The 23262-nt window shown below is 34.1% G+C and overlaps 1 protein-coding gene across 3 annotated transcripts in view; it reads left to right on the top strand.

Annotated features, from left to right (window-relative positions):
- Window positions 1-22016, top strand: part of Atg16 (Autophagy-related 16) — a 230182-nt gene extending 208166 nt beyond the window's left edge. For 2 of the 3 annotated variants that reach the window (XM_064358025.1, XM_064358027.1), the window contains 5 exons: window positions 2827-2947; window positions 10596-10775; window positions 10975-11059; window positions 20474-20620; window positions 21654-22016. In XM_064358025.1, the coding sequence (XP_064214095.1) occupies window positions 2827-2947; window positions 10596-10775; window positions 10975-11059; window positions 20474-20620; window positions 21654-21768 (648 nt within the window). In that variant the 3' untranslated portion in view covers window positions 21769-22016. The remainder of the gene's footprint in view (window positions 1-2826; window positions 2948-10595; window positions 10776-10974; window positions 11060-20473; window positions 20621-21653) is intronic. The other variant, XM_064358026.1, reaches the window with a different exon arrangement.
- Window positions 22017-23262: the final 1246 nt, after the last annotated feature.

The raw sequence follows: 23262 nt of genomic DNA, 5'->3' as shown, positions 1-23262 counted from the left end.
AAATTATGGAAGCAGACTTTACGGCTTATACCTGAGTCACTTTTCACCAATCGGAATTTCTCGATTTTTTCACGCCCCTAGCGCCAATACAGGAAAAACTCGACCGGTAATATATCAAAATTTTAATTAACTCCAGTTAAGTCTACACTACAGTTATCTAAATGGTGATGTTCTACGCCATAAACAATTCTACGCCACCACCGCACTGCTCTTCCAGCGATAATAATTACCGTTGTTCGTTCAATTGAACTCTATAATTATTGTCAATATGCTAATTTATTTTATTGTTGGTATTGATCCGGCGACCTTTTGACGGTATGCGTTGATCAGGAAATTGCGAATTTTAATTACAATTTACATTGTTTGTACCACTTGACAATTATTTATTGTTGCTACACTTCAAAGTAAACAACGCTGCGCCGATAATTTCATTCGGCGACAAATCATGGAACGAAAAATACCAGCGATTTTGCACCGAGAATTCCACGTTCGAATAATTCTGATAATATACCTATATCTATTATATTAATGTTTGATTGTAAAGTAGCGTAATTAGTTAAATTATCAAAAATACAAATACGCAGAGGGACGCATTACCAATTGAACTACACACAAAAATGAAACAAAATATACTTGTATATGTGTTTGCAAAATCGTCTAGAAATGAATTTCTTATCTCCTCTTTTAATTATTTGTCTTTTTTCTTTTCTCTTCTCTTTTCACTTTTCCTATTTTTTTTTTATCTTTTTCTCTCTCTTTTTTTGGCTTCATTTTTGTTCTTTCTGTTCTGTATTGTGTTTTTTGTTATATCGTTTTTTTATAAACCATGTAGTCATACTATATCTGCTTTCTTTTAATAACCCTAATTTTCTTAATTTCTTCAAAATTTTTTGTGACAACTTTTACTGATCTTTTTCAGTCAAACCATAAAGCAGAATTTAAAAAAATTTTCGTCTGGAGCGAAAAATTACAGCGATAAACTTGCAACACAGTTTTGCACCTAAAAATCTACTTTCGACAAATTCTGACTCACATTTAAACCAAATAAAACGCTTTTAGAGAAAATCAGTCCATATTTAAAAATTTATTTCAGGATTGATTTTTATGTTCTTTTTTTCTTTTAGTATTTCTTCTGTCACCTCTCCTCTTTCTTGTTTTCTGCTTCCGTGTTCAGCGTTCTCTCTTTTATTTTCTGTCTCCTGTTTTCAGTTTGTCTGAAGTTCTCTTCTCTCTTGAATTTTTAGTTTTTGTTTTCCGTTTTTTTCTGAATTTAAACTTTAATCTTTATTTTTGAGCTTTTTATCTTCTGTTAACTAATTCGTTGCAGGAATTGAGTTTCTTTTAGTTTTTTTTGGTACTTTTTTTAGTAGACTTTACTGAGGATACCAAGGCAATATAGTTGACTTTTACATTTATTTTTCTTTATCATAGTAGTCTTTTAAGTTCTTATATTATTTAATTATTAATCTTCTTTTTTGTTTTCTGCCTCTGTGTTCAGTGTTCTCTCTTTTATTTTTTGTCTCCTGTTTTCAGTTTGTTTTTAGTTCTCTTCTGTCTTTAATTTTTAATCTTTTGTCTTCGGTCTTTTTCGGAATTTAGACTTCAATCTTTATTCCTGAGCTTTTTATCTTCTGGTAAGTAATTCGTAGCAGGAACAAAATTTTGTATTTTGAAAATGCAAGCTTTTACAAAATTGCCGAACTGGCTAGGTACTTTTTCTCTTTAATGAAGGTACCAAGGCAATAAAGTTGACTTTTTTGTTTTTACTTTTATTTTTTCCTATGATAGTAATCTTTTAAAATTCTTACATTATTCAATTATTAATAAATTATAAACTCGGACACAGGAAATTTTCCAGTGGTATAACACATTTCCTCAAAAATAGAAAAATAAGAATAGAAAACAACTTTTGATCAACGTCGTTCTACTTTACGTTTGAACGCTCGTTTAAAAATACACTTTTTATGGAAATATCTTTTTAAAATCAATACTTTTAAAAATAGATATAGGTTACCTATACGTTGAGGTGTGACTTTTTTTGACATCTTTAAATGTGTAACCCTAATCAGCCACGACAAAAATAAAAAAAATGAATCTCTATCTGTTTAATATTTCACTTACTTCTGGTCAAAACTAGGTGTATTATTTTAATATCTGGTGCAAATTTTATATTTAAATCAGTTTTGGTCTTTAAAATTCAAAATGTAAAATGTAAAATACAAAATGCGGTAGAAAAGGGGACTTTGGTGGCAAAATAGGACGAGAAAGTTAATTTACAGCACAGTGTACACGTAAGCGCTCACGTTCAAGTGCCAGCGTAATTTATACCTTCCTGAATTTGGAGTCCATCAGAAGTGATTGTTCCCAATTGATTTTTCCTTTCTGAGCTCGCATACAATCGATCCACAGGAAATTACACACTCTATGGAAAGGAACCGTTTCGAAATATAATAGTTATTGTTAGTGGTGGGTTTCGGCCCAACTATTAACGTTTTTCGTTTCTCTTTCATTGGAGCGAGTGTAATCAAAGCCGAATCATCAATTAATGACATGAGTTGTCAAAGGATGATGTAGGAGTTGGCATTTACATCGAGGTTAAATATTTATAAACGTTCTAATTAATGTTTGAACGTGTGGTTGGATCGCTCGTCTCTCCAAATTCCATGAAATAGTAGAGTCTGTCGTGGACGAGTCTTGAAAAGACAACCTTATTTAAAATCGAGTGACGTTTTGGTACTGCGATCGCGATCCGTCTGTACATTTCCAATCTTTACTCAGGTTGACCGAGATAATCCAATCGTTGAAGTTTGTCGTTTTTATTTGCAGCACACGCTGACTGGACATTCTGGCAAGGTGATGGCGGCCAAGTTTCTCGGCGAAGCGTCCAAAGTCGTCACCGGCAGTCACGATCGTACCCTTAAGATATGGGATCTCAGAAGCAGAGCCTGTAAGTATAGACTTGTTCGTGTTTAAGTCGAAGTGGTCGCGTGTCTTATCGTACACACTTATCACTAAACGGCGGACTAATTATTTTTTCTAACGAGAGCCAGGAATTGCACCGACGGCAAAAAAGACCCTCGAGTGCATCAACTCCTCACAAGCATTCCTCGAAAAATTCGCGCATCTATCTCTAAAAACAACCTCACTTATAACTACAACTCCCACCAACGCGTGTCGCGCCCGCACTGGCTGCCCGCGGCACGTGACCACTCGCTTTTCGTTGGTCGGAGTATGGAAATATCTTTGTAAAATCAATACTTTTAAAAAAAGATTCAGTTTACGTATACGTTGGTGTCTGACTTTTTCTGATAAGTTGAAATTTGTAACCCTAATCAGTCACGAAAAAAGTAAAAAAATCTGTATCTGTTTAATATTTCACTTACTTTTAGGTCAAATAAAAAAAGCAAAAAAAAATCCAAAATGTATTGCTTTGGGTCTTTTGGAATGGTGGCAAAATAGGACGAGAAAGTTAATTTCCAACACAGTGTACACGTAAGCGCTCACGTTCAAGTGCCAGCGTAATTTATACCTTCCTGCATTTGGAGTCTATCAGAAGTGGACTAATTATTTTTTCTAACGAGAGCCAGGAATTGCACCGACGACAAAAAAAAACCTCGAGTGCATCAATTCCTCACAAGCATTCCTCGAAGAATTCGCGCTTTTATCTCTAAAAACAACCTCACTTATAACTACAACCCCCACCAACGCGTGCCGCGCCCGCACTGGCTGCCCGCGGCACGTGACCACTCGCTTTTCGGTGGTCGGAGTATGGAAATATCTTTGTAAAATCAATACTTTTAAAAAAAGATTCAATTTACCTATACGTTGGTGTCTGACTTTTTCTGATAACTTGAAATGTGTAACCCTAATCTGTCACGATAAAATTAAAAAAACTCTGTATCTGTTTAATATTTCAGTTACTTGTAGGTCAAATACAAAAACAAAATGTATTGCTTTGGGATTTTTGGAATGGTGGCAAAATAGGACGAGAAAGTTAATTTTCAACACAGTGTACACGTAAGCGATCACGGTCAAGTGCTAGCGTAATTTAGTAATTTATACCTTCCTGAATTTGGAGTCCATCAGAAATGGACTAATTATTTTTTCTAACGAGAGCCAGGAATTGCACCGACGGCAAAAAAAAACCTCGAGTGCATCAATTCCTCACTAGCGTTCCTCGAAAAATTCGCGCTTTTATCTCTAAAAACAACCTCACTTATAACTACTACCCCCACCAACGCGTGCCGCGCCCGCTCTGGCTGCCCGCGGCACGTGACCACTTGCTTTTCGGTGGTCGGAGTATGGAAATATCTTTGTAAAATCAATACTTTTAAAAAAAGATTCAGTTTACCTATACGTTGGTATCTGACTTTTTCTGATAACTTGAAATGTGTAACCCTAATCAGTCACGATAAAATTAATAAAACAAAAAAAAATCCAAAATGTTTTGCTTTGGGTTTTTTGGAATGGGTCAAAATAGGACGAGAAAGTTAATTTTCAACACAGTGTACACGTAAGCGCTCACGTTCAAGTGTCAGCGTAATTTATACTTTCCTGAATTTGGAGTCCATCAGAAGTGGACTAATTATTTTTTCTAACGAGAGCCAGGAATTGCACCGACGGCAAAAAAGACCCTCGAGTGCATCAACTCCTCACAAGCATTCCTCGAAAAATTCGCGTTTCTATCTCTAAAAACAACCTCACTTATAACTACAACCCCCACCAACGCGTGTCGCGCCCGCACTGGCTGCCCGCGGCACGTGACCACTCGCTTTTCGGTGATCGGAGTATGGAAATATCTTTGTAAAATCAATACTTTTAAAAAAAGATTCAGTTTACGTATACGTTGGTGTCTGACTTTTTCTGATAACTTGAAATGTGTAACCCTAATCAGTCACGATAAAATTAAAAAAAAACAAAAAAAATCCAAAATGTATTGCTTTGGGTTTTTTGGAATGGTGGCACAATAGGACGAGAAAGCTAATTTCCAACACAGTGTACACGTAAGCGCTCACGTTAAAGTGCCAACGTAATTTATATCTTCCTGAATTTGGAGTCCATCAGAAATGGACTAATTATTTTTTCTAACGAGAGCCGGGAATTGCACCGACGGCAAAAAAGACCCTCGAGTGCATCAACTCCTCACAAGCATTCCTCGAAAAATTCGCGCTTTTATCTCTAAAAACAACCTCACTTATAACTACTACCCCCACCAACGCGTGCCGCGCCCGCACTGGCTGCCCGCGGCACGTGACCACTCGCTTTTCGGTGGTCGGAGTATGAAAATATCTTTGTAAAATCAATACTTTTAAAAAAAGATTCAGTTTACGTATACGTTGGTGTCTGACTTTTTCTGATAACTTGAAATGTGTAACCCTAATCAGTCACGATAAAATTAAAAAAAAACAAAAAAAAATCCAAAATGTATTGTTTTGGGTTTTTTGGAATGGTGCCAAATAGGACGAGAAAGCTAATTTCCAACACAGTGTACACGTAAGCGCTCACGTTAAAGTGCCAACGTAATTTATATCTTCCTGAATTTGGAGTCCATCAGATGTGGACTAATTATTTTTTCTAACGAGAGCCGGAAATTGCACCGACGGCAAAAAAGACCCTCGAGTGCATCAACTCCTCACAAGCATTCCTCGAAAAATTCGCGCTTCTATCTCTAAAAACAACCTCACTTATAACTACTACCTCTACCAACGCGTGCCGCGCCCGCACTGGCTGCCCGCGGCACGTGACCACTCGCTTTTCGGTGGTCGGAGTATGGAAATATTTTGTAAAACCGATACTTTAAAAAAAAGATTCAGTTTACCTATACATTGGTGTTTGACTTTTTCTGATAACTTGAAATGTGTAACCCCAATCAGTCACGATAAAATTAAAAAAAATTTGTATTTGTTTAATATTTCACTTACTTTTAGATCAAATAAAAAAAACAAAAAAAAATCCAAAAGTTATTGCTTTGGGTTTTTGGAATGGTGGCAACGTAGGACGAGAAAGTTAATTTCCAACGCAGTGTACACGTAAGCGCTCACGTTCAAGTGCCAGCGCAATTTATACCTTCCTGAATTTGGAGTCCATCAGAAATGGACTAATTATTTTTTCTAACGAGAGCCAGGAATTGCACCGACGGCAAAAAACACCCTCGAGTGCATCAACTCCTCACAAGCATTCCTCGAAAAATTCGCGCTTTTATCTCTAAAAACAACCTCACTTATAACTACTACCCCCACCAACGCGTGCCGCGCCCGCACTGGCTGCCCGCAGCACATGACCGCTCGCTTTTCGGTGATCGGAGTATAGAAATATCCTTGTAAAATCAATACTTTTAAAAAAAGATTCAGTTTACGTATACGTTGGTGTCTGACTTTTTCTGATAAGTTGAAACGTGTAACCCTAATCAGTCACGATAAAATTAAAAAAATCTGTATCTGTTTAATGTTTCACTTACTTTTAGGTCAAATAAAAAAAGCAAAAAAAAATCCAAAATGTATTGCTTTGGGTCTTTTGGAATGGTGGCAAAATAGGACGAGAAAGTTAATTTCCAACACAGTGTACACGTAAGCGCTCACGTTCAAGTGCCAGGGTAATTTATACCTTCCTGAATTTGGAGTCCATTAGAAGTGGACTAATTATTTTTTCTAACGAGAGCCAGGAATTGCACCGACGGCAAAAAAGACCCTCGAGTGCATCAACTCCTCACAAGCATTTCTCGAAAAATTTGCGCTTTTATCTCTAAAAACAACCCCACTTATAACTACTACCTCCACCAACGCGTGTCGCGCCCGCACTGGCGCCCGCGGCACGTGACCACTCGCTTTTCGGTGGTCGGAGTATGGAAATATCTTTGTAAAATCAATACTTTTAAAAAAATTTAGTTTACCTATACGTTGGTGTCTGACTTTTTCTGATAACTTGAAATGTGTAACCCTAATCAGTCATGATAAAATTTAAACAAAAACAAAAAAATCCAAATGTATTGCTTTGGGTTTTTTGGAATGGTGGCAAAATAGGACGAGAAAGTTAATTTTCAACACAGTGTACACGTAAGCGCTCACGTTCAAGCGCCAGCGTAATTTATACCTTCCTGAATTTGGAGTCCATCAGAAATGGACTAATTATTTTTTCTAACGAGAGCCGGGAATTGCACCGACGGCAAAAAAGACCCTCGAGTGCATCAACTCCTCACAAGCATTCCTCGAAAAATTCGCGCTTCTATCTCTAAAAACAACCTCACTTATAACTACAACCCCCACCAACGCGTGCTGCGCCCGCACTGGCTGCCCGCGGCACGTGACCACTCGCTTTTCGGTGGTCGGAGTATGGAAATATCTTTGTAAAATCAATACTTTTAAAAAAAGATTCAGTTTACGTATACGTTGGTGTCTGACTTTTTCTGATAACTTGAAATGTGTAACCCTAATCAGTCACGATAAAATTAAAAAAAAACAAAAAAAATCCAAAATGTATTGCTTTGGGTTTTTTGGAATGGTGGCACAATAGGACGAGAAAGCTAATTTCCAACACAGTGTACACGTAAGCGCTCACGTTAAAGTGCCAACGTAATTTATATCTTCCTGAATTTGGAGTCCATCAGAAATGGACTAATTATTTTTTCTAACGAGAGCCGGGAATTGCACCGACGGCAAAAAAGACCCTCGAGTGCATCAACTCCTCACAAGCATTCCTCGAAAAATTCGCGCTTTTATCTCTAAAAACAACCTCACTTATAACTACTACCCCCACCAACGCGTGCCGCGCCCGCACTGGCTGCCCGCGGCACGTGACCACTCGCTTTTCGGTGGTCGGAGTATAACACCTATGTATCCCAAGTTTGCAAGTTTTTGATTGAAGATTATTGCTATCATCGGCCCCAAACTCGTCGCGGTTCGGGCCATTAGTTCGCCTTGGCCATACAAAAGTATGCAAAGCACAGATAAGTGTTGAAAAATGTCGTCTCATAATTTCATTTAAAATCAATTTCGGGAAGTTAGTGACGCGTCGGTGACAAGAAAATTTGTGAACGAACATTCATCGATTTGCTGCTCCTTATTCTCACCCTCTCCGAATCCCCTGACATCTTTTCAACGTTTAATCTCTCCAGAGGAGGCCATAAATCGTTAACGGCTTTTTTACTATTGAAACCGGCCGTTAATGAGGCGTAAAAATGCAATATTCGGAGTTTTCGACAAGTGACCATAACTGAAACGCATTTTTCTCGAATCAATCGAGCGAGCTCACATGAACACGTCGGTGGGTAAATGAGAGTCTCGTGATGTTGTCTTTAAAGTAACGTATAATTTCGATTTTCTCACTAAGTGATTGCTACATGAGGAAATTTCAAATTCGAAGAGGTTTGACACTTTTTTCGTCGACTAGCTTATAATTAGCGCTAATTCGTATGATTTCGTGGTCGTGGAGAGATTTATAATGTCGTTTGGGATGTTAAATGCGAGCCCATGGGAAGAAGTGACATTGGTGGTCATCAACGATAATGACTCGTAATCAGCAGTAGGGAATGCGAGTGTACAAATCGATAATGACAGTCCTCACCGCTCGAGGAAACTAAAATTAATATTTTTTTTAATTAAATACCTTGTTTCCTATAAATAAATCCACCGTATTTTACCCATTATGGCAAAAGGTCTGACCTTTGCTAATTAGTTGTAACAGTGGAATGTCGTTGACACGAATTGGGGTCCGAAAACTGACCCGATTTGGTGCCGCTTGAAATCGCTTGGTAACACATGTGTGAAAAAAAATTGATTACATCGAAAAAAAGACCGTAATTATGGACCGCTAATAGATCTGATAGAGATGTTAACGCCGCGTTTTTCTCCGATCTTTCAAATACCTCCTTCTTGGTATAAACAAAAAAATCATGACAACAAATAATATTTTGTACTAACGAGCGACTATTTGCTTACTTACATAAATTACATGCTTCGTAATTAGATGTATATTCAACAATATTTCATACGATTCCGTTATAATAATGACATTCCCTATTTGACATTTGCTGGCTCTTACGGAGATTCGGTCGGCGATTATTATTTTTACGCTTATTAACTTTTCGATTACTTGGCATTAATTCTCTTCGGCAGATGTCTCGTCTTATGCGTATTGTAGGCGAGGTGCCAATCATCCTTTATTTTACTGTTTATTGAACATATTTCAATGAATATGCCATGCGAGCAGTTTTACTTGTTATGTCTTAAAAACCAAGAATCACATAGAAATCAGCGTTTGCTGTTAAATACCTTTTTTGTGAATTTTTCAGAATTTTTTTTACAATCCCTTCTCACTCAGAACACAAACGTTTTTAACGTTTATGTTACGTAGTTTAAAAACCATCTTTATTCTGTTTACCATTTTTTAATGTTTAGAGTACGTCTTAAGAACGCAAAAGAACTTTAACGTTATTAATAATTTTATTGCTAATGTCTGTTTAAAACGTATAATTAACGTTTCATAGAAACTGAATTTGGTTTTTATGGCATTATTCAATGAATATGCCATACGAGCAGTTTTACTTACTATGTCTTAAAAACCAAGAATCACACAGAAATCAGCATTTGCTGTTAAATACTTTTTTGTGAATTTTTCAGAATTTTTTTTACAATTTCTTCCCATACAAGCGTAGATGTAATAACGTTTACAACGGTTGATATAACATTATACATTGAAATTATAATGTTGTTATTTGGTTGTTTGATTACGTTCTTTTAACGCTTATGTTACGTCGTTTAAAAAACATCTTTATTCTATTTACCATTTTTTAACGTTTAGAGTACGTCTTAACTTAAAAACGTAAATAAACTTTAACGGTATTAATAATTTTATTTCTAATATTTGTTTAAAACGTATAATTAACGTTTCAAAAAAACTGAATGTGATTTTTATGGCATTGTTTAACGTTACTGAAAGGTTTTAATTGAATGTTATATTAATGTCGTAAAACTAAATATAAATAAACTTAACTAATGTATTCTACAGATAACGCAGAATATACAGTCCGTTCATAAAGTTTTTAGATCAACTCTTGCTGTGAAATTTTTAACGTAGTTATGTTGATTTCTTACGATTACTACACACATAAAAATCACAAGTAGCGCGTTTGACAATAAAAATCTGTCAATCTAAATTCCACAGCAAGAGTTGATCTAAAGACTTTTTAAACCTATCCTATAGTAAATAACTATAGTAATAATTGCTCTTGCATTAATTTTTGACATTCATTATAAATTATAACATAAATATTGATATAAAAAATTTAGAAAAATTGAGAAATACACTTAAAAACATTTTTTTTAAATAATATCGTCTTTTAGGAAAATAAAAAATGTGTTGTGTTGCTATTACAGATACAATACCATATTTGAAGTTTTCGTCTTACACATTACACTTAATACATTTGAATTACCGATGACTGATTATTATCGAATTTAATGAAGAAGCTTTCTCGTGTAGAGAATCATTAAGTATTTGATAGTAGACGCGAAATTAATTATTGGTATTTGATGAGCTTTGACTGCTTTACGATAGAAAAGCTTTGTATGTGAGTCGGGTGGAATTGTTGATTGTTTCAGGTATAGAGACCAAGTTTGCGGGCTCCAGCTGCAACGACCTAGTGATCGTGGACAGTTCGGGTTCGACAATAATCAGCGGGCACTTCGACAAAAGCATCCGTTTCTGGGACGCTCGATCCGAATCCAGTGCCAATAACATCCTGTTCAACGGCAAAGTGACATCTTTAGATTTAACTCGAGGTAAGTGCCCTTTGCAGGTGCCTCGCGTTCCTAATTGTAATTGTAAATTCGGTCCTAATGCCGTAAAAGTCGAGTGTTGAGTCGCGTTCATTGTGCGCCTCGGAAAACTCACTAATGTAAACTAATTATGCAAATTTCGTCACCTAATTAAATAAATCGTAACTTGCAGACACGCCCTAAATGTTCTTCTTTTTCGCAGACGCCAAGTATCTGATCTGTTGCGTGAGGGACGACACGCTTAAACTTCTAGATCTGAGGATGAACCAAGTGGTGAAGTCGTTTAGGTGAGTTGGGAAATTTCGTAATAATTTGTAATTAATAAGGCGAAGGTGGTTTTGTAACCGAGTAGCAATGAAATTTTCTCGCGGTGATTAGGAAACGAAAATTGTAGGTACGTCTACGTGTCGGAACATAATTATTGATCAGCGAATCAAACCACAGTCATTATCTGCGGTATTACACAATGTTGGTTTCGGGCTGGGATGGTTTTACGGAAATGCCAACAAGGATTGGATTTTTCAAAGCAATGCGAATCGAAATTGTTTTTTCCAACTGTATTCACTGCGCTGTAATCCGCAATAAATATCGCACTAACTCCATTCCTATTTTGTATTTCTATTATCTCTCGAAACACACATTTGAACTACATTTTTGATACTCACCCACAAAACAACCAATTTTAATACAGGATTAGTACCCTAGTTGATTCGCACTTACCGACATGATCCACTTTCAGTGTTTTTGCAAGACTTATTATTGCTATAAAAAACAGCTTTGATAGATTTTTTGCATTAATTTTTCTTGTTGTTGTTTCTTGACGAAACAAATTAACGTTTTTTTTTCATTAGTCAATCAATAGAGTTTATAATTTATTTTTTGAGTAGCATTATTTGCAGATTTCATGTTTCTTATTATTTTATAGAAATAATTACAATTAAAGTTAAATGAGTAACATCTTTTTTTTTAATACAGAACTTAAACTATAATAAAGGGTTATTGTACGCGTATTTTTATTTTTTGTTACACACAGCGTGGATTTTTTAACTGGAATAAAATTTATAACTTTGATTTAAGCGATTTTATTGAAAACAGGTCAATTTTTATATTTACTTGCCTACTATTTGGTGCATATGGTTTTAGTTTATCTGTTGTCAGAAATCCATAGCCACCTCTAACGTTTTTTTCAAATGTAATGGTATGTCAAGTGACACCTCGTATGAAAGCTCTTTTCGCTAGCATTACAACGCACTATTTGTTTTTTGAATTTTTTCAAAGCCTACGTGATAACAAAATAAAAACCAGTTTTATAAGTTGAATATTATTTAATGCAGCTATTGTTTAAAATGGACACCGTTCCTCTCTTGGGAAATAGCATGACGATAGTAGCATGAATTTCTAGCATTTTGCAACGTTTCTAGTGTGATTTGTCTAATTTCAACTTATAAATATTGGTTTTTATTTTTATATCGCGTAGGCTTTGAAAATATTCAGAACACAAAGAGTGCGTTGTTTTCCTTCCAAAGCGCTCTTTCACATGAGGTGACAATTGACATACCGTAACATTTGAAAAAAAAAGTTAGAGGTGGCTGTGAATTTTTGAAAACAGATAAACAAAAACCGCATGCACCAAATAATGTGCAAGGAAAATCAAAAATTGACCTGTTTCAGGATTTTTTACAAAAATCGCTTATATCCAAGTTACAAATTTTATTTAGTCAATAATTCCACACTGCTTTAATTTTTTAATCACTTGAGCGTTGACAATATTTAGAAAATAAATAGTGCGTTGTACTACTTTCAAAGTGCTCTTTTACATGAGGTGTTACACGACATACCGTTACATTTAAAAAAAAAAAGTTAGAGGTGGCTTGGCAGTTTTGACAGCAGATAAACAAAAACCATATCCACCGAATGATGGGCAAGAAAAAACAAAAAGCGACCTGTTTCTGGAGTTTTTACAAAAATCGCTTATATTTTTGTTTTGAATTTTATTCCAGTTAAAAATTGCACACTGTATAAAGAAATTTCAGTGTTAGACCCTAATTAGTTCACCTTGTATTGATTGAGATTTTTTTTATAAATGTGTGAACAAGCAAATGCAGATTGGTTTTTTGATACGTGTATTTATCACAAATGCTTAATTTTTTACAAGCTATTGATTCAATTTGGTAAAAACACGCACTTGTTTGTTTTGTTTTTTATTTAAAATAACATGTTGCCCGAAATATTTAATGTGTCAATATCATTTTTTAACGAAAATTATTGTTTTTAGGAAACAATAATAAATTCAATGTAAATTTATTTTCGTTTTTTAATTATTTTCAAATGCAAAATAAGTCTTGCCAATAGTAGAAATCCTTTTTTAAATTAATGAGTCTAAACACAAACGCAAAGTCGTAATAAAATTGTAAGTTTTGTTTTTCTTTTTCCGTAATAAAAGATATTAGTATGCGCAGACCCGGCGCCTCCACCATTTTTCAATTACGCGAACTACCTTTAACAAAAAATATCAAACGAATGTAAACAATTATTAACTTAAAAATATTTATTTAAATGATATAATTTTTCGACGTCGTGAGGGTTTTGAGTTGAAATTCGCCCACGCATACGAATCGTCTTTTTCCTCGGCTTCGATCCTATTGTGAAACATTAGGCTTGGAGTAAAGGTCTCCGATTTGATCGATGTCGTTTAAAAAGCTAATAAAATTCAATCGCTGATATAAAAATAAATCTGTCATGTCGAGGGTTAATTTTATGTGGATTTCGTCCGATAAAGTGTTCTTTCTTGGCGTTTGTATGTTTATAGTTCTGGGCGTCGCACTTGTCGCCCAGATGGAAGACAATAAAACCGACTCAGATAATTCATATCGGCGGAAAAGCAGCTGAGTGGTATTTTTAAAGCCGCTTCATAAAGCTTCTATCTGGTGGAGTTTCTCCTTTGAATTTTCAGTCTTTTGAGCGACTCGGTAGATACGCTCAATCGTTCCTTAATCCCGACGAAATAACGACAATTCGCTTTGAGTCGCTATCTCAAACTGCGCCGTTATCGAACCAGAATATCGCACCCTATGATGTAGTCCCGGCTCGATCGTAATGTTGCATTCAACCGAATAGTCGGAATCCAATAAACATCTTTTTAAACAACTTATTCCGCGACAGTCCTATGTACCGAACGAAATAAATTTATTTCAATATTTTCGCATCGATGGATCCTGCTTTATGCTGCGGCGGCGTGTGTGTGCGCCGAAATGGGTCACAGATGAAATACAAGACGAGATATCGAGCCGAAATACCGCAACAAAAATTAATTCTTTGCACAAATCTTCATTTTCTCGTAATAATATAATAACCACATACTTGGCTGTCCCAATGATCCGAAAAAGCTCCAGAACATATTTATTATTAAAGACATTAAATTTTTCGTTTTCTAGATTGTAGCTGCGTTTTTGTTGCATGTTTTTAAAATATTGCGGTATATATACAGGATGTTCTAATATTAAAATAACACTAAAGTTATGTTTTTTCAAATGGAACATCCTAAATTTTATTGCATTTTTGGACGTAGCTTTTAATACTGATTATTTTAATCTAAACTTGTGTTGGTCGATTCTGCTTAGTTTTTGAAATAATTTAATTTTTTTGACGAAAACATGTTTTATTTAAAAATTTATTACACAGAAACGGAGAATCGTAGAAAAGTATGACTTTCTCCGCTTTAAAGGGTAAAGTTCAAACTTAAATCTGTTCTAATTGTTTAGCGCAATGCAATTAGAAACATAGAAAAATTAGGAAGTTTGGTAAAAGTTGAACAACTTGGAAAAGTTAAATGGAACACCCTATTTTTTGTTCTTGCTTTTCAAAGATTATTAAATTGTCTAACTGAAAGCATAAAGTTTCAAAGGCCTTAAGTTAATAACTAAAAATATATTCTACTTTAAAAATTTATTTTAGCAACAATGCACACTATTTACGAGCATTGTTGTTACCATAGTAAACCATACCATAACCATAGCAACTCTGCCGCAGACCATTTGTTGGAATTTATACGGGAATTAAAAAATTGCCAAAAATGTTAAAACTTCGATTATTTCGCTGTAATAAAGTTGTTATTAGCAGAAAATTTCACTTTTTGACTAATGAAACAATAGTTAATTTTTTTTTTAATGTTTAATGTTAAATATCTTTTAAATAATCAGCAAAAAACACTTCCGTTAATGTTTTCAGAGAGAAAATTTAAGTATGTTTTTATGTAATAATTTAAAAAAAAACGTGTTTTTGTCAAAAAAATCAAATTATTTCAAAAACTACGTAGAATCGACCAGAACGTTCAGTATTAAAAGCTACGTCCAAAACTGCAATAAAATTTAGGGTGTTCCATTTGAAAAAACATTACTTTAGTGGTTTTTTAATGTTGGAACACTCTGTATATATACCGCAATATTTTATAAACATGCAGTAAAAACACAGCCATAATCTAAGAAAAATGTCAATATCTTTAATAATAAACAAGTTATAGAGCTTTTTCAGATCGTTAAGACAGCCTGTATATTACTCAAATTAAAAACTAATTAAAAATTACTAAACGAGTAAGCGACTTAAAGCGAGCGACTAGCGTTCGAAATATACGAATGTTTTTACGCTATTTAATATAATACAAGGTTAGTCTGCTAAAAGAACATGTACTGCAAAAAAATACTTATAATGAAAATTAATTAATTAATGTTAAATTCCTGAAATTTTTATATTATTATTTCTAAAGTCATTTTGAAACATACTATGCTTATATATTGTTTTGTGCAAAAGATACGTAAAACAAGTTTCGCTAGTCTTAAAAAATATAAAAAAATAGGTAATTAATTTTACTTTTCTATTCGCAATTAATTTAAGTTTTTGCAAAAAAAACGACAACTAAATTTAAATGTACGCTATGAATTAATTAATTACTAATTAATTAAACTTACTTAATTTAAGCTGCCACTTATTAGGAAAATGTCACATTAATCGCGAATTAGAATTTAATAAAATTAAATGTGAATTAATACAACGATTAAACTTTTTGAGACTCGTGATCATTTTTCTACGTAATTCATGCGCAAATCAACATCAAGCATCGTTTGTTCAGTATGTATTTAGCAATAAGTAAGTTTTTCAGTGTCTAGATATGAATTAATTAATTTGAATCTCAAGAAAGTGTAAAAAAAAATCCTGAAAAAATTTTCAATCATAGATAACAAAAAAAGTAATTGTAAATAATAGCAAACGCTTGTTTCTGTGTATTTATTAGTTTTTGAGATACAGTAGAAACACTTGTGGCAGAGTCACCCTGTATAACATTTTCTTTTATTTTGGTTATTATTTTTTGGGAAAGAACCAGATTCATTGGGAATATTATACTTACTCGTGTAACGGTTTTTTGTAAGAATTATTGTGTAACTCAACAAACGATTTAATCAGTTATTTTGCGCTTGGTTTTTTGCAGCCGGCGGAAATTAATCGAATTATATTTTTTCTTAAGTACTGTCAGATTAAATTATTTAATTTTTACTACAATTGTGCGCCTGGGGCTGTGCTCAGTCGAATAACGGTACATCAAAGAGTGATGCCACAAAAATGTCGACATTGCAATTTGTAATTAACCTACGTTTTCATTTTGGATATTACAAACGTTTATGAAATCTAAGCGTCGATTTCCAATTTCTGTTCCAATTTTTCCGTTTATTTGGTCTGAAAAGGAAGCCCCGCACGAATTCAAATAACTTCATCTGATTTTACTCAAGAAATATATTAAAACAGTGCCAATCTGCCGAAGTTATTTGCGGTTTCTGTGATCTGTGTAATAGGAAAAGTTTCTATTTTGAGATTATGAATTTTAATAAAATTAGTATTCCGGGCCAGTTGACGGTATATGAGCTATGCAACTAGTTTGCACCGTTGTTTACCGAGTTGCCGACCGTAAGATTGCATTATTTTTGTAAGCGAGCACCGCGGAGTCATTTGTTAAACGCCGACGCGGAAGGAAGATCAAAGGAAGTTGTTTTGCTTAAATTAAAAAATATTTGTTTGCTCGAAAGCGGAACGTGAAATGATAATTTGGATGAAATTGTCCGTTAGCTCTTGTTTTTCATATAATTAGGATAAATTCACCTTCTCACGATTATTACTTATGTATGCTTGCTTTTTAATATCTTATTCAGGGAAAAATAAAGCAAGAGTGTGATGTATGTCGCATGCAAAACAACAGAGGAGAAAAAACTTGCTCAGATGTGTTTAATTAATAGCTTTTCTATTTAATAACAGGTGTGTGCATAATAAATATTTAATATTTACATTAGCTCTACAAATTTGCATCGTATATGCGTGAATATTAATGTTCTGCGTTGTTTTTCAACGTGAACCATACATAATTGCGATGAATTATGGCCGCGACTGTTAATCATGGATGAATCGCTCGAGATTTATTGAGTGGCAGCTACTGAATCGAGGATACTTTAAATATGATTTTAACAACCGCAACATCAACGCAAATATTTTACACTTCAGCTTGTGCTATATGTTTCCAGAATCCGAAATATTTGAGAAAAATCTCTACTAATTAACCAATTAACATCGCACTGTTTGATCGCTTCTAATGGTTCAATATTTTCACAGTGCTTCTGGGAAACTGCTTTCGAAATAACGACAACCCTTCATTTAAAAATGAAAAAAACACTATTCGATAGATACAGACATGGAACAGTTTTTTAAATAGAAAGTAGATGGTATAAAACGGATTTTCCACTATTTGTTAAAAGGGTTAGATTTCTTAAATATAAATTTAGGTGGTCTGCCATTTTTAAAAACTTTTATTTAACTTGCTTTGTTGTCTGTCTGTCTGTTTCATATTTTTGGAGCCAATTTTGAAAGAGTTTCCGTTGTCCAAATGAATTGAAATTTTGCATACTTACGTAATCGGCGTGACAATGCAATCCTAAGTGGTTAAATACCCCCTAAAGGGTTTAAATGGGGTTTTGAAGTTTTAGTTTATGTTTACAAATGGGTTTTCGATGTGTACGTACCGTAACTTATAGCAACATTAACGGTATTTTGGTCATTGGGCAATATATTTATACCTAATTATTTTCATTACGTTTCGTTACAAACAAATGTTGCTATTTTTTTTTTAAATTTATTTATCTTGGACGAGAGTATAGACACAGAACAGAGGATAGGATGTGCTTTCAATGCGAACAGCTGTTTTCTATCACATACCACTAAACAAGTTTGCACAAATCAGCGAAATAATGGAGTTACAATAATACGGCAAAACTAACTCTTAGAGAAAAAGACGCTTACAATAAGTGAAGACTAAAAAGCAATAAATAAAGAAAATTAAAAAAATGTTTTATTAGACAAAAGCTTTTATTTAAAAAATGCAATAAAAAGTAAAAAAATAAACGTTTTTCTATCATAGAAGAATATTTTTGCTTACAAATTAGGATTTTAGGATTTATAAAAACTTTGGGAACGGTCATAAATCATAATAATACGGCATTACATAATTACTTTCTTAAACTGAGCACTGTTCCCAAAGCTTTTATAAATTTTAAAATCCTAATTTCTAAGCAAAAATATTCTCTTCTCATAGAAAAACGTTCTTTTTTACTTTTTAGCGCATCTTTTGAATAAAAGCTTTTTTAAAAATTACATTTTTTTAAATTTTTTTTTCTTGATTGACTATTACATTTTAGAATAATAGACTTTTTGATAACGCTATAGAGTATTTCCAATATTTTTACTAACGTGTTCATAAATTTACATATTAACATTTTTTGTTTTTTTGTAACAGATCCCCAACTTTTGATAATTATTAGAGTTAGATGTGGTATCAGATTTATAACAAAGTTTTGGCAGATAATTTTCTACAGATCTTGATGAGCTATTATTTTTCTAATTTTTTTGTAAAGGTTTCTAAGCTTTCAACAATTTTTAATTTACTAACGTTTTTGAAGGACCTAATAGCTTAATAATTTTTATCTTTTTTTTTTGATAGAGTTACATGGATTATCAATATTTTTTTGTTTTCATAAAAAGGAAGATGAGCTAATAAATTTTGTAATTTTGTCAATATTTGTTAGTTCTTTGTTTATTTTTTTGTTTAATATTTTTTGTTTCGTTGATAGGCTTAGTTGGGGGCTATTAAATGTTTAACAATATTTTAGATGGGTTAATACCTTTTATAACAATTTTCAAGAGATTCACTCGTAGTTGAGCTGCTAATTTTCTTACTTACTTTTCAGTAGATATTAACACAACTTTATTTGACAACTGTTGATAGATCTAGATGGGCTATTAATATTTTGGTTAATGTTTTGATGTTCAGGATGCGTAAAAACTGGTGCATCAACTCAGTGGTACGTTGTTGAGATACATGATGTATAGATGAGAGGAAAAATCTCAAAAAAAATCTGATGTCGTAATTTAAAAACGACTAAACCTATTTTGTTAACATCTTCAGTTTTAATTATTTTTTGTTTTTTATTTTTCAGACTAACACAATGACGAATAATTATTTTTAAATTTTAAATCAGTCCCTAGTAGTTTTAAACGCACAAAGATACAAAGAAGCATAGCTATAGATTGGTTTAATTTTTTGTTAATGCTTTGATAAATCTTTCGACTGAAGGTACAGTCGCAATCAAAAAGAATGACACCTCTATCAGCCGGGCCGGCTAGCAAAAGTCCGACTAAAATCTTTTTGTTCATAAATTTCAACAAACAAGTTAATCTACAAACTGTCCAGATAGCTACATACACATTAACCGCATCATATCGCGGTTTTAGAGTGTCTTTCTTTTTGATGGTGACTGTATATATTAACGCATTTATAGATAAATCGATTAAGTGTGGAAAGCCATTATTACCAACTTATTAGTTATAATCACATTATCGTTCCGTAGTTGGAGTGATAAAGCGTTTTATTGTTGAATGAGGAACTATAACCTTCTTGGTACGCCACTGCGCGTATATCTATAATAGAAAAGTTTTAACGACCGAAAGTTGGGTGAAATCAAGGAAGAATAACACTCGTTTCAATGAAATAACTCCTGAATATTGTCGCTTAAAACTCGAATAAAAATATCCAAAATGAAGTAATTTTTTTCGCTCGACTCCCCTTGACACAATCTGTTGTATATCTCTGCGGGACATCCCTCCTGAGTGAATATTCACAACTATAGGCCGCGATATTCTGTCTGGTTTAAGATTAATGACACGAGATAAAAACGATGACTTTATGGCGATATCAGTCTCGCCCAGGGTGCCGTCTTATCACTCCCTTCATCCCCTATACACACAGCTCGAACCTGTTGGCGTCTCCACTTAACCCACTTTTCCCCTTAAAGTGTTTAACGCGTTTTGTACGAAAATGAATTACTCGACTCCCTCCTCCTCCTCCTCCTCCACGGACTTCCGGTCCGCGCGCCGTGATTTATTAGATATTCGACGGTGTTTTGGCGTGAAAACTCCGATCCGAAAACTTTAACCATTATCGCGCACTTGCCACGACGGAATTTTTTCCATTTTTCTTAGCCGCGATTTGAAAATTACATGAATTGTAAGGGAGTTTTTGTGGGATGCTCGTCAACGTCACTGATAAAACTTCCAAGACTCTCAATCAATATTAAGACAGCGCGGGGACTATTTTTTATCTTTGGTTACAGTTGTGATGGATTCAAAGTTGGTTGTGACTGGACCAGGGTCACCTTTAGCCCTGATGGCCAGTATCTGGCTGTGGGTTCCGCTGATGGGAACGTCTACATATGGGGGGTTAACTCCGGAAAGGTGGAGACAGTCTTGAAGGAGCACTCGTAAGTTGCTTTAGAGGAGAAAGTCACTATCTTAAAATGATATATTTGTTTTTATAAATATTTTTGAATGTTGTTAAATTGAAATAATTTTAATTACAATCACATGCAAATACGGTCAAGTCAGGTCAGGTCAAGTCAATGATTTATCTATATTTATAAATATTTTTGAATGTCGTTAAACTGTTTAAATACATTTAATTACAATTACAAGCAAATACGGTAAAGTCAGGTCAGGTCAAGTCAAAATACGGTCAAATGCTAAATTCACTTTTAAAATACGAATGATTGGATACTTTTCACTATATTTTTTGCTGGTAACATTTTTAGTCTTCTTTTTAATATCTGAATCCTAGACTATAATCACTATTTTAAAACACTTTTCCGATAGCAACGTGTTTTGACTATTTTAAAACACGCTACATGTTTTAAATTAAAATGCTCCAATCAAAAAAATTTTGAACTTTCATACGAAAACGCTTAAAGTTCTTGGGTATCTAGATATGCAACTCGCATACGCTCGTTGCATAATGACAGCCCTCAAACTTTAAGCTTTTGTTTTCGCTTTCGTAATATTAATAACTATAGTAATATAATTTGAATATGTAAACACAATATAATAAAAAAATAATATCAACAAAAAACACATTTAATGTATTTGTAAAGAGTGCATATTTTTAAGAGTGACTTTTGCCTGCTTTTATGCTTTGTTGTCGCTTTTTGTACAAAAAATTTGTGTAGGTACCCGTCTATATCTTTTTTATGGAGAATTAAGTGAGCAGACCTGGCCTGACCTGACCGGGTCAGGTCAAGTTCACAATAGAAGCTTACATTATATTTTTAATTTTTTATGATCAATTATCATTTACATTGCTTTAACTATTCATTAAATGATATTAAATTGTGAAAGTGGTTGTATTTTTGCTTTTTTTTATCACTTGGTATAGTGGACGGGGACCTGATTTATTGTGCGCTGTTTGTATAGTAGTTACGTGTTGGCTGCATGTTTGTGGTATTTGTTACATGGCTTGTGAAGATCTCATGGCCTCTTCTCCAGGTCTGCCGTGACAGCTACCGGGTGGCACCCATACGGAACAATGCTAGCCAGCGTAGACAGATCAAAGAAGGCTGTCATATGGAGCGACATCTAACTTGTACATAACCATTCTTTAAAGGTCGGATAATAAATTTAAGTTACAAAATCTAGTCTTTAAGATTAACATCACGTGTTTAGGGTTCTGTGGGAAGGTGGGCAAGCCACTAATTCTGTTGTACTACTTTTGTTATTCGTCTTATAAGTGTTGTAATTTTTTATTGCGACCACGATATATATATTTTATAAAAAAATAAAATTTTGCCTTCTGTAATGGAATTTGCGACCATAAAAGTTACTTTTCTAGATGGTGTTTTGTGATTTTTTCCCTCGTCTGTTTCGATCAGGTCGCGTGCACAAAGAACATTAATCCCGAATGGCGGAGCTCTAAAGCTTTAGTTTTATTTGATTTCGTTCTAAAGTCGGCGATTGAATCGTCATACGTGTTGCGGAAAATAGAAAAAATGACGGCGTCGCGACGCCTCCGGCTTTCTTTCGATTAAATCGCATTATCATACTCGCGAAATTGAATTTCGTACAACTTTTACAAATCGGTGATAACAAAATTGGATCAGTAGGTAAGTAAATTTGAAAAATATCGAGCGACAGACAGGTAAGTAAAAAATTCATGTAGTGCGTGCCTATCCTCGCTTGTGGTTTAATTAAGCCAACTATGATCGCACCGAGGACAATTTTTCGTGTTCGTGCTTTTCGTGATTACCACCTGGCCTCCCTAGCTCTTGGTTTTAAGATAAATGACCCAAGTCTCCTGAAAGTCTCCATAGATCTTCATTTCCCGGAGACGTCTGACGCCGACTCGGGTTCACATTCGGCTTATATTGAGGAAATAAAAATAGAGGTGGTCCAAGTAAGCCTTCTCTTCTATTATTTCTTAAATCTGTCCACTATTTCATCCCCTAAATGGACGTTACACTGTTGTTTACGATTACTTATGGGACCATTAAGCCTCCTCCGTATAAACAAACATCTTCACACCGAAACGCATTTATTTCGACAGATTTTATTTCGAGGGCTGTAAATTTCATTTATTTCGCATTTAGCGAGCCACTTAGCTTACGTGCAACGAGAAATCCCATTATCTGAAAGAGGGAGCCGAGACGTTTTTCGACATTCGAAACAATTACGAGATTCATATTTCACCTACGATGCTTTTTCTCTATTTGGGGAAATTTAATGAATATTAAAATGACACCGAATTGCCGAATGGGGACGACGTTCACCCCAGACTCATAAAAATTTCATTCTGCGGAAGCAACAAACGAATGAGGAATTCTAAGCCGATAAAGTCAACACTGATTTTACGAAATTTACATCCTCGAACATGTCTTAATCAATGATTCAGCGCCAGGATTTTCACTCCATACGCTTGAAAAAAGCACTTATAATAAACATTAGCAATTTTTTATTACATGTTTTCACAAAGCCTGACATTTTTGTCATTGGCGCAGTCAGTAGGCTCTCCTCTTTTTAGTGTTTTTGAAAATTAGATTTTTGAACAGTCATAATCAACAATTCGAGCTCAAGAATGGTC

The sequence above is a fragment of the Tribolium castaneum genome, chromosome 7, assembly GCF_031307605.1.
Source record: "Tribolium castaneum strain GA2 chromosome 7, icTriCast1.1, whole genome shotgun sequence".
Classification (NCBI taxonomy): Eukaryota; Metazoa; Arthropoda; class Insecta; order Coleoptera; family Tenebrionidae; genus Tribolium; species Tribolium castaneum.
This window is presented reverse-complemented; position numbering and strand designations above follow the sequence as displayed.